Source organism: Chionomys nivalis, chromosome 1 (genome assembly GCF_950005125.1).
Source record: "Chionomys nivalis chromosome 1, mChiNiv1.1, whole genome shotgun sequence".
In the NCBI taxonomy this organism is placed as follows: Eukaryota; Metazoa; Chordata; class Mammalia; order Rodentia; family Cricetidae; genus Chionomys; species Chionomys nivalis.
This window is the reverse complement of record NC_080086.1, coordinates 59,043,103-59,057,591: the sequence shown is the minus strand read 5'-3', so window position 1 is coordinate 59,057,591 and position 14,489 is coordinate 59,043,103. Positions and strand designations below refer to the sequence as shown.

Below are 14,489 nucleotides of genomic sequence, written 5' to 3'. Positions count from 1 at the left end.
ATTTTGGCTCAGTCCATGATTGCTCTCCCTCTGGTTGGCAAGGCTTGCAGCAGGGGTCACAGGGAGACCCACGGAGAAGGCCTGGGTCTGGGCAGGTGTTATTGCCTCCTGTGTGTTCATGTTGCTCTTCCTCAATGACCCCGATCTCTAAGGAAGTGGGTGATCCTTGGAGGGTTTGGAGGAGAGGCAGAAAAGTGGGGTATTCCAGCTTGACCCCTATCCCCCAGGGGACTCAGAATTGTTTGCTTTTAAAAATATTCTTGTAAATTACCTGTAGTTAGTTAGTGAACTAATCTTAGCAAAAGAGCTCATGTCTGTGTGCAAGAAAGGCAGACACTACTCCCATCATCCGAGAATATTCTGTCCGTGCCAATGACAGAGGTCACCGGGGTATGTGTATTAATGTTTCTACCCATCTAGTTTGTAGTTCTTACAATTGTGCCTCTCTGGGCATTTCGTTTAAATGGCATCTTAAGCTATGGTCTTTGTGGTCAGCTTCCTCCCTCTAGCATCTGCTGTCAAGGTTCGCCCATCTGTGCCTGCACTGGTCCTTCATTCCCTTGTGACTGAGTCCATTTGGATGTCACAGTCTGTTTGCGCCTTTCCCAGAGGATGGACATTAGGCTCTTGCTGGTTGTGTGCAATGCTAAGCTGCAGGAAGCATGTGTGCCTGCAGTTCCCTTGGCCTCACACCTAGTGCAACTGCTGGATCTCATGGTGACGCTAACCTTTTGAGGAGGCTACACGATTTTCTCTAGAGTCTCTTTCCATTCACCCTGGATAAAGAGGGCAACAACAGACCTAAGAACTGATTTCATCGTCCAAGCCCTTAAGTCCTGATTGATGAACCAATGAGTTTGTTGGAATTACTTACAGGAACATGGCTGACTCAAGGTCAGCTGTGTCACTAAAAATTCCCGCCCGAGCATGGGTGACTCCCGAAAGCTTGTGCGCTTGCAGACAGCGTTACACTGAAGAGTCTCCTCTCCCTGCTCTCCTTGACGGCCTTCATGTGACTTACGTACTCTTGGCTCATGTCCTGAGTCTTGTTTCTTGAGTTTGAAGAGTGCTGTGAACCTCCTGCAGGAGGAAGTGCCTCAGTGCGGGGTCAGGTGGGGTGCAAGTGCACACCCTCATCCCACTGGGCTCCGCATTCTCTACTCCCTGCAACAATGGTTACTGTGAGTCTGTGACAGCTAGCTCGGCAGGTGTGAGACACATCTCTGTGTTTGGTTTTGCACATTTCCCTAAGGACATGTGGTGCCGAGTATCTTTTCTTGCGGTTCTTGACCATCTATCTGTAAGTGACTCTTTGGAGACCTGTCTTTTCAAGCCCTTTGCTCTGTGTTCTTCTGGGTGGTTAGTCCTTTTTCTTGTAACCCTGTAAATAAGACTATTATCAAACATGCAATTTACAAACATTTTCTCTCACTCTTTGGGTCTTCTTTACTCCCTTTTCAGGTTCTGTCTGTCCATCTGTCTGTCCTTACTAGGTGGAACTCAGTATCTTATGTATGCTAGGCAAATGCTCTATCACTAAACTACATCGCAGTCCTCATCTTTATTCTCTTGATACTGTTCTTTGGAGCACAAAAGTTTTATTTTATTTTTGATGTTATCACACTTTATCCATTCTGTTGTTGTTATTTTGTTTTGTATTATTTTTGATGCTTTGGAGCCTCATCTGGAAGGTTCCCTCACTGCTGTGTGCTCTTTGTAAGTTATAGCCATTTCCCTTATGCTCACACACCTCTCACTACAGAGCCTATTTCCTCATGGTTTTCTGCACTGTTAGTCCTTTCGGTGGCCAGCATAGAAACATGGTCTGCTCCACAGAAGATTATCCTAGGATACCCAGTATCCTTTGGCAATTGGTTAGTCTGAGTGAACCTGTGTTCCTGGCACAGCGTACAGGCCAGCCTAGACCCTGTTGGCATAAGTGGGAAACGGCTGAGGACGGTGTGGGGTTAGCTGAGTAGATTCTAGAGTCCAGTTGACCCAACAGGGACATCCATGATTGACTAGTGTCTTAGTTACTGTTCTGCTGCTGTGAGGAAACACCATGACCAAGACAACTTATGAGAGAAAACATTTCATTGGGGTCATGTTTATCGTTTTAGAGGGCGAGTCTATAGCGTCATGGCAGGGCATGTAGTGGCCGGCAGACAGGCGTGGTTCTGGAGAAGTAGCTGAGAGCTCACATCCTGACCCTCAGACAGCAAGGACTGGTGCTGCCTTTTGAAAATGCAAAGCCCATCCCCAGTGATGGCACTTTGGAATCAGGCAAACGTGAACTCAAGAATGAGGACCTTGAGCAAATTACTCCATCTCCCAAGGCCTGATCTGCTATGGAGAAAATGGAAATTACAACCAGATAGGGCTGCCATGAACATTAATGAAGAAACTGGGCCTGGGACTGAATGGTAGAAGGCTTTCCTTACATGCATGAGGACCTGGGTTCAGTTCTCAATGCACACACACACACACACGGAAGGGTATGTAGGCTTGGTATGTACGCTCAGTAAATGTCCCTGTTATTATCTCCAAGAACCTTCCTTAATTGGGTGCTGGAGGTGCTGGTGGAAGACAGGAAACAGAACCCTTAAACACAGCAGCAGAAGGTGTTTGTGTCTCCACTTCGGAGTCCAGAGAATAAGAGGGTCATCTGAGGTCATACAGAAGTGCCTCTGTGGGTAGATAGGGGTGTGAGCATCTCTAGGCCTTGACTTAGGGAGTCCTGCAGGCTGGAGTGGAAACTCCACAATACATATACTAAGGGAGTGGAGTGACCCTGGTCTATCCCTAAAGCAGCATCCCGTTCCAGCACTCTGTACTTTCTTGCAAGGGGGCACTGACGTGCATACTCATGAACACACATGCACACACAGACACTCACTATTGCACGCGCTCATCCTCATGAACTCTCATGACTAAGACTATCTTCAATCTCTCAGATGCTCTGCTGCCTAGGGCAGCACATGCTGCTCTCCCGTCAGCACTGCCCTTGTCTCCGTGGAGACATGGCCTCCCTGCCAGCCTTCACCAAGCCAGATTCCCCGCTTCTGACTTGCCCTAGGTCCCCATTCTGGTTCATGTCATACATGTCTTCTTGTCTTTTTTTTTTTTTTTTAGTCACAATCTCTTGGTGGGCAGAACTACATGTCTCCACTACCCTCTCTCTGTCCTTGGGGCTTGCTGCAGATCAAGCACTCAGAATGTATAACGGAATGTTTGCTGGAACGCTTAAGATGAGGTTTCCTCCTGGGGATAGATACTGAGACCCTGTAGTTTTGCCAGTGATAGAGGCAGCAGAATCCTTTCCACCGGAGATGCCCACTGCAGTCGGCACTCCATGGTTCCATTAAGAACAGATGTGAGAGTGGATTGTAATTGTCTTGCTGATGGCTGTTCTGTCCTGTAGATGGCCATCTTGTCCTGCAGGTGGTTACCGTGCCTACTGGGACTGAGCCAGTGAGGATTAATTACCATGCAGGAAAGGATTTATGGAGCTGTTAACATGGAAGCTCCCCAGAGGACGCTCTGCACGCCACTGTCTGTCTGCCCTTGCTGTTTTCCTTTCACTCCTTCCCTCTTTGCTCTCCAGCCATTCTCTCCTTTGTTCCCTCTCTTTGTCCGGGCTATGTGGTGCTTTTGGGTGTGAGCCTCACAGTGACAGGTTCCTAATCTTGACTTCCTCAGACAAAGGCTCCACTCCTGCTAACTAGCAGTTGTGTGGTTCCCCAAAGGGAATGAAGTTCCTCTCACACTGAAGGTGCCTCTAGGCTCCAGAGACAGCAGACAACAAACCATGTGTGAGCCCATGACCTAAACACAGATCATCTGAAGCGTCATAACTGTGGGATCTTCCAGTCTGTAGGGACACCTTCCAAGTCCCCAGTGGATGCCTGAAACCCTACGGGGCACCAATCCTATACATGTGACTTATTCCTGTACTTGTGCCCCCATAATGTCATAGTTGGCATCAGTTGTCAACCTCAATTGAGGAATTGTCTCCTTCAGATTAGTCTATAGGCCAGTCTATGTGGCATTGTCTTGATTAATGATTGATGGGAGAGGATCCAGCCTGCTATGCCAGCCCACTATGCCAGCCCACTATGGGGCATGCCACCCCTGGGCAGGTGGGTGGGGCTGTATAAGGAAGCAATCTGAGCAAGCCATGAGGAGCAAGTTAGTAAGCAGCATTGCCTCTGCATCAGCTCCTGCCTCCTGGTTCCTGCCCTAACTTACCTGGATGAAAGACAGTGAGCTGTAAGTTGAAAGAAACCTTTTCCTTCCCAGGTTACTTTGGGTCATGGTTTTGTCACAGTAATAGAAAGTAAGCTAGAACAGGTGACAAAGCCTGGTCCTCAAATCATACCCAGCGAGCAGTAGCAACAGCTAATGCTAAAATAATGAGAAAAGTTATGAGTTTCCCTCTTCCCCCTTTCTTCTGAGGCTGTGAGCTGATGTCTGTGTATGAGCTAAGGGAAGAAAATGGCAACGGTGGGTGTGAGGCTCCTTCTTACCTTGGACTAGACAAGAGGAGAAGTTTGTAGGACTGTGTGCAAGTGGCTTTACACAAACTCCTCTTTGGCCTTTGTGAGTTTCTACTTTGGTTTCTTGAACTTTGGGGTCACAGACACCTACTGTGACTTTTCCTTTTAGTGTGTGTATGTGGGGCGGGGGTCCCATGTAGTCTAGCCTGGCCTCAAACTCTGTGTAGCACAGAATAATCTTGAACTTCTCTCGACTGTGTCTTTATTTTTAAAATGTTACTTTCATGTGTGTGTGTGAGAGAGAGAGAGCATGTGTGTGTGTGTGTGAGCATGTGTGTATTTATATACACTCATATCAGTGTACACATGTGGAGGTCAGAGGACAGCTTACGGGAGTCAGTTTTCTTCTTCCAGTCTGTGGATGTTAGGAGTTGAACTCATCTGTTTGACTCAAGTGTCTTAACTCACTAAGCCATCTCATTGGTCCTGCTGTGGCTTTGCAAAGCTCTCTTTCAAAACAACGTAGCACTTGAGCTTCTTCCAAGGCGGAGAACCAGAAAACAAGGACTTTGCGTTTCCTTTGCAAAGGACTCAGCAGCTGATTCCGTCATGTAAACAAAGGGTCCTGGCCAAGTCACCATGGCCACACTGCTCTGTGTGAGCAAGGGCGAAGACAGCCCTGTAGCAAGTGGGTACGAGATGGCCTTCCTGATCCACAGGTGACAGTGTGGAGCCAGTGGCAGTGAGTGGCCTCAGTTCTTGCAGCCATCTCTGTTCAGGTCAGGGCTCTGGAGCCTCAAGGGCCCTTGCTGCCTGATGCAGTACGTAACAGGCCTCTGGGGTTGCAGGATTTCCATGGAGCCGTCCTGAGGGCCTTGGAGAACATAGAGCAAGAGGGCAGAGAGCCACTGGCCCAAGAGGAGCTGCGGCAGGGCCTGCGGGAGCTCCCAGCTATCTGTGACCTTCACCAGGGCATCCTGGAGAACCTGGAACAGAGGCTGGGGGATTGGTGAGGAGCCTGGGGTCCCATACCCCGCTTATGCCACCTGGGGTGGGGGCAGACAAAAATCTCCACAAATACAAAAACGCTGTCTCCCAGAGAGGTGGTAAGTTGTGTACCCCCAAGCAAAGTAGCCCCCAGAACCCCACCCTTTGTTGTCCACAGGCTGACTTTTCACTGTCTGTCCTCTCCCTAGCAATGGGGAGGGCCAACAGCCGCAGGTGGCTGACATCTTCCTGGTCCGCGAGCAGGAATTTGAACACCATGCTGCACACATCCTGCAGTTTGACAGGTACCTGGGGCTGCTCGCTGAGAGTTGCCTGCTCTCACCCCGGCTGGCCAGCACCGTCCGGGAATTTGAGGTGGGTTCCCAGGTCTTTAGAGACTCTGCTGTAAGGATATTGTGGGGCCCCAGACAGGGAGACATGGAAAGACTTAAGAGAGGTGAATGAGACATATAGAAGGACCAATATGGGCAGTAGATCGGGAGACCCGGTGGGGACTCGAAGGAGAGGAACCCAGGACTGAATGACCCCTGTTGGGCAGTGGGTGGTGAAGTCACAGGAAGAATCTTAGAGTTAGTTCTCTCATTTCTATGAATCAAGCTGGGGCCCAGCCAGAGGGCAACCACGGAAGTGGCCAGCACTGGTCACAAACGGGAAGGCTAGTTCCTGGGTGGTCAAAGGGGAGCTTATCTCTGTTACTAATGTTGGGGCAGAGTAGGACCTCAGAGAACTGAGTTATCGAGCGTGACCATGAACCTGCCAGGATGATACAAGAGGGCTTCCTGCGGAAGACAGCTTGGGCCTGACAATGTGGGAGATTGCAGTTGGTGAGAGCAGGATGAAGTGTGTCTGTGGGTCTCTGATGGCATCTCTCCTCCCCTCTTGTAGCAGTGTTCGCAAGGGGGTGGCCAGAGCATGAAGCATCGGATGCTGCGTGTAGTCCAGCGCCTCTTCCAGTACCAAGTGTTGCTCACTGGTGAGGCATTAGAGTCCAGGGGGGCTGAGGTGGAGTGCCCTGGGAATAAGACCTTCATGCAGCTTAGCAGGTGTAGGAAAGACGGCACAGCTCGAGATCCTCAGGGTCACTGAGTCACATGCACTGCGCCACTAGCCCCTTCCTGCCCCCAAACCCAGAAACCTGGTGGGACTCTCATTGTGCATTTTCTAACTCAGCTGCCTTCCTAGGCCCCGTCATGGTGAGAATAGTGGACATTTTCCACCTCGGGCCCGCTGCCATCCTGTGGCTTTGCCATGTGCTCCCTCTTGAGGCTTGGCCCTCTCAGCTCCGCCATATGCTGGCCAGCCTTCTTCCCATCTTCTGCCCTCTGCCACTCTGGCTGCCTCTCCTCTTTGGCTTACCAGAGTGACTTCGCCACTGTTCTGTTGCTGCAAAGAGACACCATGATCAAGCACCTCTTATAAGAGAAAGCATTTAATTGGGGGCTGGCTTATAGTTCAGAGGGTCAGCTCATTGTCACTATGGCAGGGAGCATGGGACAAGCATGGCAGGTGTGGTGATGGAGTCTCTGAGAGCGAGATACTGATCTTCAGGGAGGCAGGCAGGCAGACAGACAGACAGACAGTCAGACAGATACTTGGTCTTGTGTACACTTTTGAACCCTTAAAGCCCGAGTCCAACAACACATTTCCTCCAACAAGGCCACACTTATTCCAACAAGGCCATACCTCCTAATCTTTCTAATCCTCATATAGTACTACTTCCTGGTGACTGAACACTCAAACATACAAGCCTATGAGGGGGGCTTTCTTATTCTTATTCAAACTATCTCACAGGGCCTAGGCCTAGGCCCTTCCTCTTCCCTTCCCTCTCTACCTTGCAGACACCCCTGCCTCTGGGTCTAGCTCCATGCTCACTGGCCACAGCCTCCCACATAGACACAGGCCCTATCCTGTTTCTGAGGTTCCCATGAGTGTCTTTTTTACTCCCTTGCAGGGTAGGGCACATGCACTTTGAGGGGTCACAAGGAAATTGTGCTGGGGTTGCAGTCTAAATAATCTACTCATTCAATTCAGCAAGTAGCCACTGAGCACAGCCTAAGTACCAGACCCGTGCTGGACGCTGGCAATGGCAGCAAATGAAACAGGCAGCAAATGACAGTTACAATGGAGAGATAAAATGCTATGACAAGCCATGGGCTTAGCATATGCCAGGCCCTGGGTCCACCCCTAGTACCAATGATTTTATATCTAAGTATGCAAGTATATATTAAAATATATGAATACATAATATCTATGGTGAGAATGGTCCTATAAAAGCAAGTAGAGTACAGGATTAGGGAATGGGGCTGATGCATTAGATATGGCAGAGAAGACCTCTCCAAGGAGGTGACATAAAACAAAGGTGTGTGCAAAGAAAAGACATGAGCTGTATGAAGCTCTAGAAAAGAGTACAAGTAGAGGGGCCCTAGGGCAGGAACATGTTCAAGGGGTAGCAAGACTGCCTATATGGCCAGACTTCAAGGAACAAAGCAGAAGGCAGGTAGCGGGGTTAGGACCATCTCAAGGGGTGATATCCCCCTACCCTGTAATATAGACCCAGAGCAGGCCCAGCTGGGTGCATTCTGCGTATGATACCTCTGGGGTATCAACCAGACTCCTCAAGTCCTTTGAGATGACCTCTGCCATCTTTAGCTGTGGGAGCCTGGGGGCTCTGTCCAGCAGAGGAAGAGAAGGTCATGGAGTTAGGTGACCTAAGAAGGATGCTTTAAGATGTCCTTTGCTCCCTCAGCCACACCCTGCTCCCTCCTAGGCTGGTGCCTCAGCCCCTACTAGGGTGGATACACTGTAATATAGTACTGTGTAGCTTGTCATGTCTTGTAACCTTGCAACGGACAGCGAATACTTTCTTGTGTCTGTATCCCAGAGGTATAGCCATCCCAGGTCATGACTAGATAAGGGTTGAATGAGTGAGTGGCTGCTGGTGGCGGTCAGGATGCTAAGAGGGTCCTGGTCTCGGGTGGGCTGATGTGGTGAGAAGGTGGGCACTCTATTCTTGTGCAACTCGTCCATCTCTAGAGAAGAGAGGTCACTGTGGAGGACAGAAGGCCACTTTACTGCCAGAACTGACTGTTGTCTCTCTCTCTCTCTCCAGATTATTTAAACAACCTGTGCCCGGACTCAGCAGAGTATGACAACACTCAGAGTAAGTCTGGAAAGACCCTGGAGGAAGCCACACCTCCTTGTTTTGTCTCCTATCCATTAATCCTAAGGTCTACACCAGTGTCCAATATAGACATGGAGCAGGACCAGCTAGGTGCATTCTGCATATGACACCTGGGTTCTCTGCCAAGACTCCTCGAGTCTCTCGAGATGACCTCTACCATCCATAGCTGTGAAAGCCTAAGGAATCTGTCCGGCAAAGGAAGAGAAAGTCACAGAGTTGGGTGATCTAAGAAGGATGCTCTAAGATGTCCACTGCCCCCTTAACCACACCATGCTCCCTCCTGGGCTGGTGCCTCAGCCCCTACTAGGGTGGACCCACTGTAATATAGTCAGCAGCCAGGGAGACCGAGGAAGTCACGGAAGGGCTGTGGTTACGCTCGTGCCCTGATGCTGAAGTGGGAAAAACCAGTGCCGCTCTACCTTCCTGGCCCACCACAGGGAAGACGGTGTAGGCACACAGCCAAAGGAGAGGTAAGGGCTGTGGAAGCTGGACTAGCAATCATAAAGCTTCTGTCTGTCTGTCCTTTGCTCCCAGGTGCTCTGACTCTAATCTCCAAAGTGACAGACCGTGCCAATGAAAGCATGGAGCAAGGGGTGAGTCCAGCCATGGCTTCTTCTCTGGGGTAGAGACCCCAGGTCCTGCTTCATTCTGCTTATCTGCCTCGTGCTGCCCTACTGTCTGTCTCCCGGGATTCTCCAAAGAACCTTGGGTTCTAGCCTGGCATTTGCTGCAAGACCTGTGTGCTCCTCTTTGGGCTTCTTGTTCCATTTAAGCTGTGAAGGGTTATAGACTTGTGCAGACTTGATAAACAGTGCCACTGCCCACTTCTCAGCAAGTGACATGCTCCACTCTTAGGAACCCCTCATGTCCCCAAAGTCAGAATCACTGGTCTGCCTGGTGCCTGAGCTCTGCATGCACATCTGGTTGTGATGGCACGTGTCCTGTTTATGGGACACAGGTTTCTACTGAGGATGTCAGGTTCTCTTCCACATACCCCCAGTTCTACCTGAGCAGTTTCTATGATCATCTGTATCCACATATTCCCCAGGCTGTTACCACTAGAGTTGTGTGTTGAAAATGAGCCAGAGGCTGATGAGAAGATTCAGCAATCCATTAGTCATGTCTTTCACTGGCATAGAAGAGGATGATAGTGGTATGGGTGCCAAGGCATTGCTCGGCAGTTCTGCTCCAGCAAATACACAGAGAACCTACACTGATTAGAAAATGGAATCTGAGGACATTGACTGTAAGTCAGGCCTTGAGTTCCTCAGAGCAGGGACCATGGATTCAAATAACCATGGAGATGATGAGCTGAGGGTTCAGAGGACGGAGTGCCCTGGAGCTAGGGTTAGAGGAGGTAGCATCACTTCTGATAAGAGGACATGCTGTGGGGGGCCTGCAAGCATGTGCATGTTGATGAGAATACAAGGAAGCCAGGGCCGAGGCTGGGACTGAGAGATCCAGGGTACATCAGCTGTGTTTTGTTGCTCAGTGTGGCTGGTAGGACTAGATCTGGGAACAGTAGCTAGAGCTGGCCAGGCTGGGCAGCTGAGGAGAAAGCTGAAGGCAACAGGCTCGAAAACACAGGTCAGTTTCCAGAGCTGCTTCCAGAAGGATCACAACTGTCACAGCCATCTGATCCTCTTATCTCCCACGGCGAGGATGTCATACCTTGCTCTTTGTCACCTGGGCATCTTGTGCATGCTGTGAGGTGCCCTCGGTGCAGCGGAAAGATAGAGGTGCTTTGGGGACAGGATCCCGCTGCTGTAGAAGCTGGTGGCGTTCTCCACATCCTTCAGGAAGGCTTCAGGAAGTCCTGCTTCTAAGTTGACATGAATGTGTCTCCTCCCCTGCCCAGGGAGAGGTGAGGTTCCATTCACAGCACCCATAATAGGGATGGGGCAGCTACACCTGAGTCAGGGTGAGGTGGATGCTGTGGTGGTAGGCACAGGCAAGCTGCTTCAGTTGAGACCACTTCACCCCTCCCTTTGCTTGCTGGTCTATCTGCTTGTGGCACACCCGTTCTGATTTCTTAAGATGTATCTAGTAGGATTGCTGAATCATACATCAGTTTCAGTGGTTGGAGGAAACTCCATACTAATTGCTGTAAGGCTGAATTCACTGGCGTACCCCCCACCCCCCACACAGGGGTCTCTGCTCTCCACACCCTCACCAGCACTCAAGTCTTTCCCCTCTTCTTTATTACTGCTCTTTCTTATGAGGGAAGTGGTGTCTCACGGGTCTGGTTTATGTTTCCCAACCAACTGGTTGGAACAACACTGGTTTGTGTTGAGTGGGTGACATTGGACCCTTTTACATACACCTATCAACCACTTGTATGTTGTCTTTGTGGAAGTCCACTCTTAGCCTTAGCCAGTTGTTGCTATTGCTGCTGATGTTGTGTTTTGTTCTGAGACAGAGATCTGCCTGCCTCTGCCTCCCATGTGCTAGGATGGGAAGGATGTACCACTTCTTCCAGCCCTTAGCCCATCTCTAAACTGTACCTTGGTCATAAAGCCTATCTCCAGAATGTCATCATCTTTCCAGCTGAAACTCTATCTCCTTGCACATCACCCCTCACCCAACCCCTGGAGTCCACCATGCTACTTTCTGAACACATTTTACTTTTAGAACAATTTTTAAATTACAGAAAAGTTTAAGAAGATAATACCAAGAGTTCCCATGGGTTCCGTCATTTCCCTGTTGTTAATGTCTTCTATTAACATGAAGCCTTGGCTGTGATAAGAGCCCATTGGAAATGGCATTATTACCTATAATTCTCACAGGCCCGATATCCTGTTCCAGGATTCATCACTTTGGTCATTACATCTTTTTTATTGTTTTTATTGAGCTATATATTCTTCTCTGCTCCCCTCCCTTTCTCTTCCCTCTCCTTCTACCCTTTCCTGTGATCCCCATGATCCCAGTTTACTCAGGAGATTTTATCTTTTTCTACTTCCATGTAGATTAGATCCATGTATGTCTCTCTTAGGGTCCTCTTTGTTGTCTATGTTCTCTGGGATTGTGAACTGTAGGCTGGTTTTTCTTTGCTTTATGTCTAAAAGCCACATATGAATGAGTACATGTTATATTTGTCTTTCTGGGTCTGGGTTACCTTACTCAATATGATGTTTTCTAGATCCATCCGTTTGCCCTCAAATTTCAAGATGACATTGGTTTTTTTCCTGCTGTGTAATACTCCATTGTCTAAATGTACCACATTTTCCTTATCCATTCTTAGGTCAAGGGGAATTTAGGTTCTTTCTGGGTTCTGGCTATGACAAATAATGCTGCTATAACATAGTTGAGCACATGTTCTTGTGGTATGATTGGGCATCTTTTGGGTATATACCCAAAAGTGGTATTGCTGGGTCTTGAGGTAGGCTGTTTCCTAATTTTCTGAGAAATCGCCATACTGACATCCAAAGGGGCTGTACCAGCTTGCACTCTCACCAGCAATGCAGGAGTGTTCCCTTTTCCCCACAACCTCTCCAGCATAAGTTGTCATCAGTGTTTTTGATATTGGCCATTCTTACAGATGTAAAATGGAATCTCAGAATTGTTTTTGATTTGCATTTCTCTGACAGCTAAGAATGTTGAGCATTTCCTTAAGTATCTTTCAGCCATTTTAGACTCATCTGTTGAGAGTTCTCTGTTTAGGTCTGTACCCCATTTTTTACTGGATTATTTATTCTTTTGATGACCAATTTCTTGAGTTCTTTGTATATTTTGGAGATCAGCCCTCTTTTTGATGTATGAGGTTGGCGAAGAAGATCTTTTCCCATTCTGTAGGCTGCCATTTTGTCTTGTTGGACTTTGGTCATTACATCTTTGGAGGCTCCCCTTGGAGCCAGTTTCTCAGATGGTCCCTGAGTTGGATGACTATGGAGGTCTTGAGGGATCATGGTCAAGTATACTGCAGGACACTCACTGTTGGAATCTGAGGTTTTCTTCATTATGATACCAGATTTGTGAGTGTACGGGAAGAGAATCACAAAAATGGGATTCCATCTTGTAATGGTGTGACATGACCCTGGTCTCCTGACTGAGATCATGTGTTCCCTGCCTTTTCTGCAGTCTCTGAAGGAAAGTCACTGTGCACAGTCCACTCTGGAGTAGTACAGAGAGACTTTCCTCTTCCTTTAAGCTGATGGCCTCCTAAATGTTCCAGAATCTTACTTGTAGCTGTGTCTCTTCCCTCTCAATGATGGGTGCAGGCCATCCTCATACACAAAACAGACCAATCATTTATGTCAGTACCAATTTGTGAATATTTATTTTAGCCCACATTGATTTATTTATTTCTCAAAATAGAGAAGAATCAAATTAAAACAATTTTTAAACCCAAAATGTTAGGAATAGAAGAATTCCTTTGGCAAGAATTGTTCCAGATTGCTCTTTCAGCTGATCTGTGCTTCCCCCTTTGAGTGTTTAGGTGGTTTGTTGTTGGTTCGTTCATTCTCTCTCCAAGTATTCTCTCCAAGAATAGATCATCTCTCCAAGTTTCCCTGGAAGAGAGAGCTCAGGGGTAGAGCAGTTGCCTAGAAACCAAGCTACTGTGCTGGAGCTCTCATTTCTGTTAGGTGCTCCTGGTTGACAGAGTGAAGAAAAACACATGTGTCTACTGACCCATGTGTAGACACATGGTGGGTATTCTCTACTGACCTATGTGTAGACACGTGGTGGGATTTCTCTACTGACCTATGTGTAGACACGTGGTGGGCATTCTCTACTGATCTATGTGTAGACACGTGGTGGGTATTCTCTACTGACCTATGTGTAGACACGTGGTGGGTATTCTCTACTGACCCATGTGCAGACACATGGTGGGTATTCTCTACTGACCTATGTGTGGTCACATGGTAGATATTCCCACACCTAATCAGCCTGTCTACTCAAATCGTTACAACCTGGATGGTTCTAGCCCCTCACCTTACTTATCAAAAGCCCTCACTCCATGAGAGAGAGAACCTGCTCCCCACCATCCATCTCCCATGTCGTTAGTTGTGAAGTTTATCTCCACTTCTGAAAAATATTTTTCCTGTGTATTAAAAGCTGACTTGGTCAATTTTTTTCTCTCAGTAACTCGAAGATGACACATCATTGTCTTCTGACTCACAGTCCACTAAAACTGTTGTTAGGATGTTGATATTTGCTCTCTGTGTTGTGTGGCCTTCCCTTTTGAATGCCTGTGACTTCTTCTCTGCTAGCTGGCTATGGTAGCTCATCCTGATGAAGCAGGAGGATGGCTGCAAGTTAAAGGCCATCCTGAGCTTTGTGGCAAGAGTTTGTCTCAAATAAACAAACAAACAAAAATTATCTGTTGTTTGATTTGGGGAAGTTTGACTCTGACGTGAGGGGAACAGAGTGTGCTGGGCCTGTCAGTCTCAGCTTCTTGCTTGGATCTGAGCTTTGTTGGTCCTCCTCCTCCTCCTTCTTCTTCTTGTTTCTCCTCCTCCTCTCCCTCTTCTTCTTCTTTCCTTTTTTTTTTTTTTTTGTTGAAAAGTCTCTTGGATGCTTTATTCTCACTCCCCATTCACTCACTTTCTCTCACACACACACATGTGCTCACACACACACACACACACACACACACACTTTCCTTTTCCTCATTTTTTGTGCAGGTATAGATGTTCACAAATGTGTACACACACATGGACGTCAATATTGGTATCTTCCTCAACTCTCTCCACCGTCTTCTTTTTTAATTAGTTCTTTGAGGATTTCATACAATGTATTTTGATCATATTCAGCCCCTTCCCCCAGAGCCAACCTCCTCCCCTCCCCACTCTATTTTGTGTTCT

At 48.1% G+C, this 14,489-nt stretch overlaps 1 protein-coding gene across 2 annotated transcripts in view; it reads left to right on the top strand.

Moving 5' to 3' along the window:
- Positions 1-14,489, top strand: part of Fgd5 (FYVE, RhoGEF and PH domain containing 5) — a 98,037-nt gene that overhangs the window by 63,566 nt on the left and 19,982 nt on the right. Inside the window, exons 6-10 of one of the 2 annotated variants that reach the window (XM_057755613.1) lie at positions 5,345-5,505; positions 5,693-5,858; positions 6,393-6,477; positions 8,614-8,664; positions 9,220-9,278. In XM_057755613.1, coding sequence (XP_057611596.1) covers positions 5,345-5,505; positions 5,693-5,858; positions 6,393-6,477; positions 8,614-8,664; positions 9,220-9,278 — 522 coding nt within the window. Of the gene's footprint in view, positions 1-5,344; positions 5,506-5,692; positions 5,859-6,389; positions 6,478-8,613; positions 8,665-9,219; positions 9,279-14,489 lie in introns of both variants that reach the window. The other variant, XM_057755537.1, reaches the window with a different exon arrangement.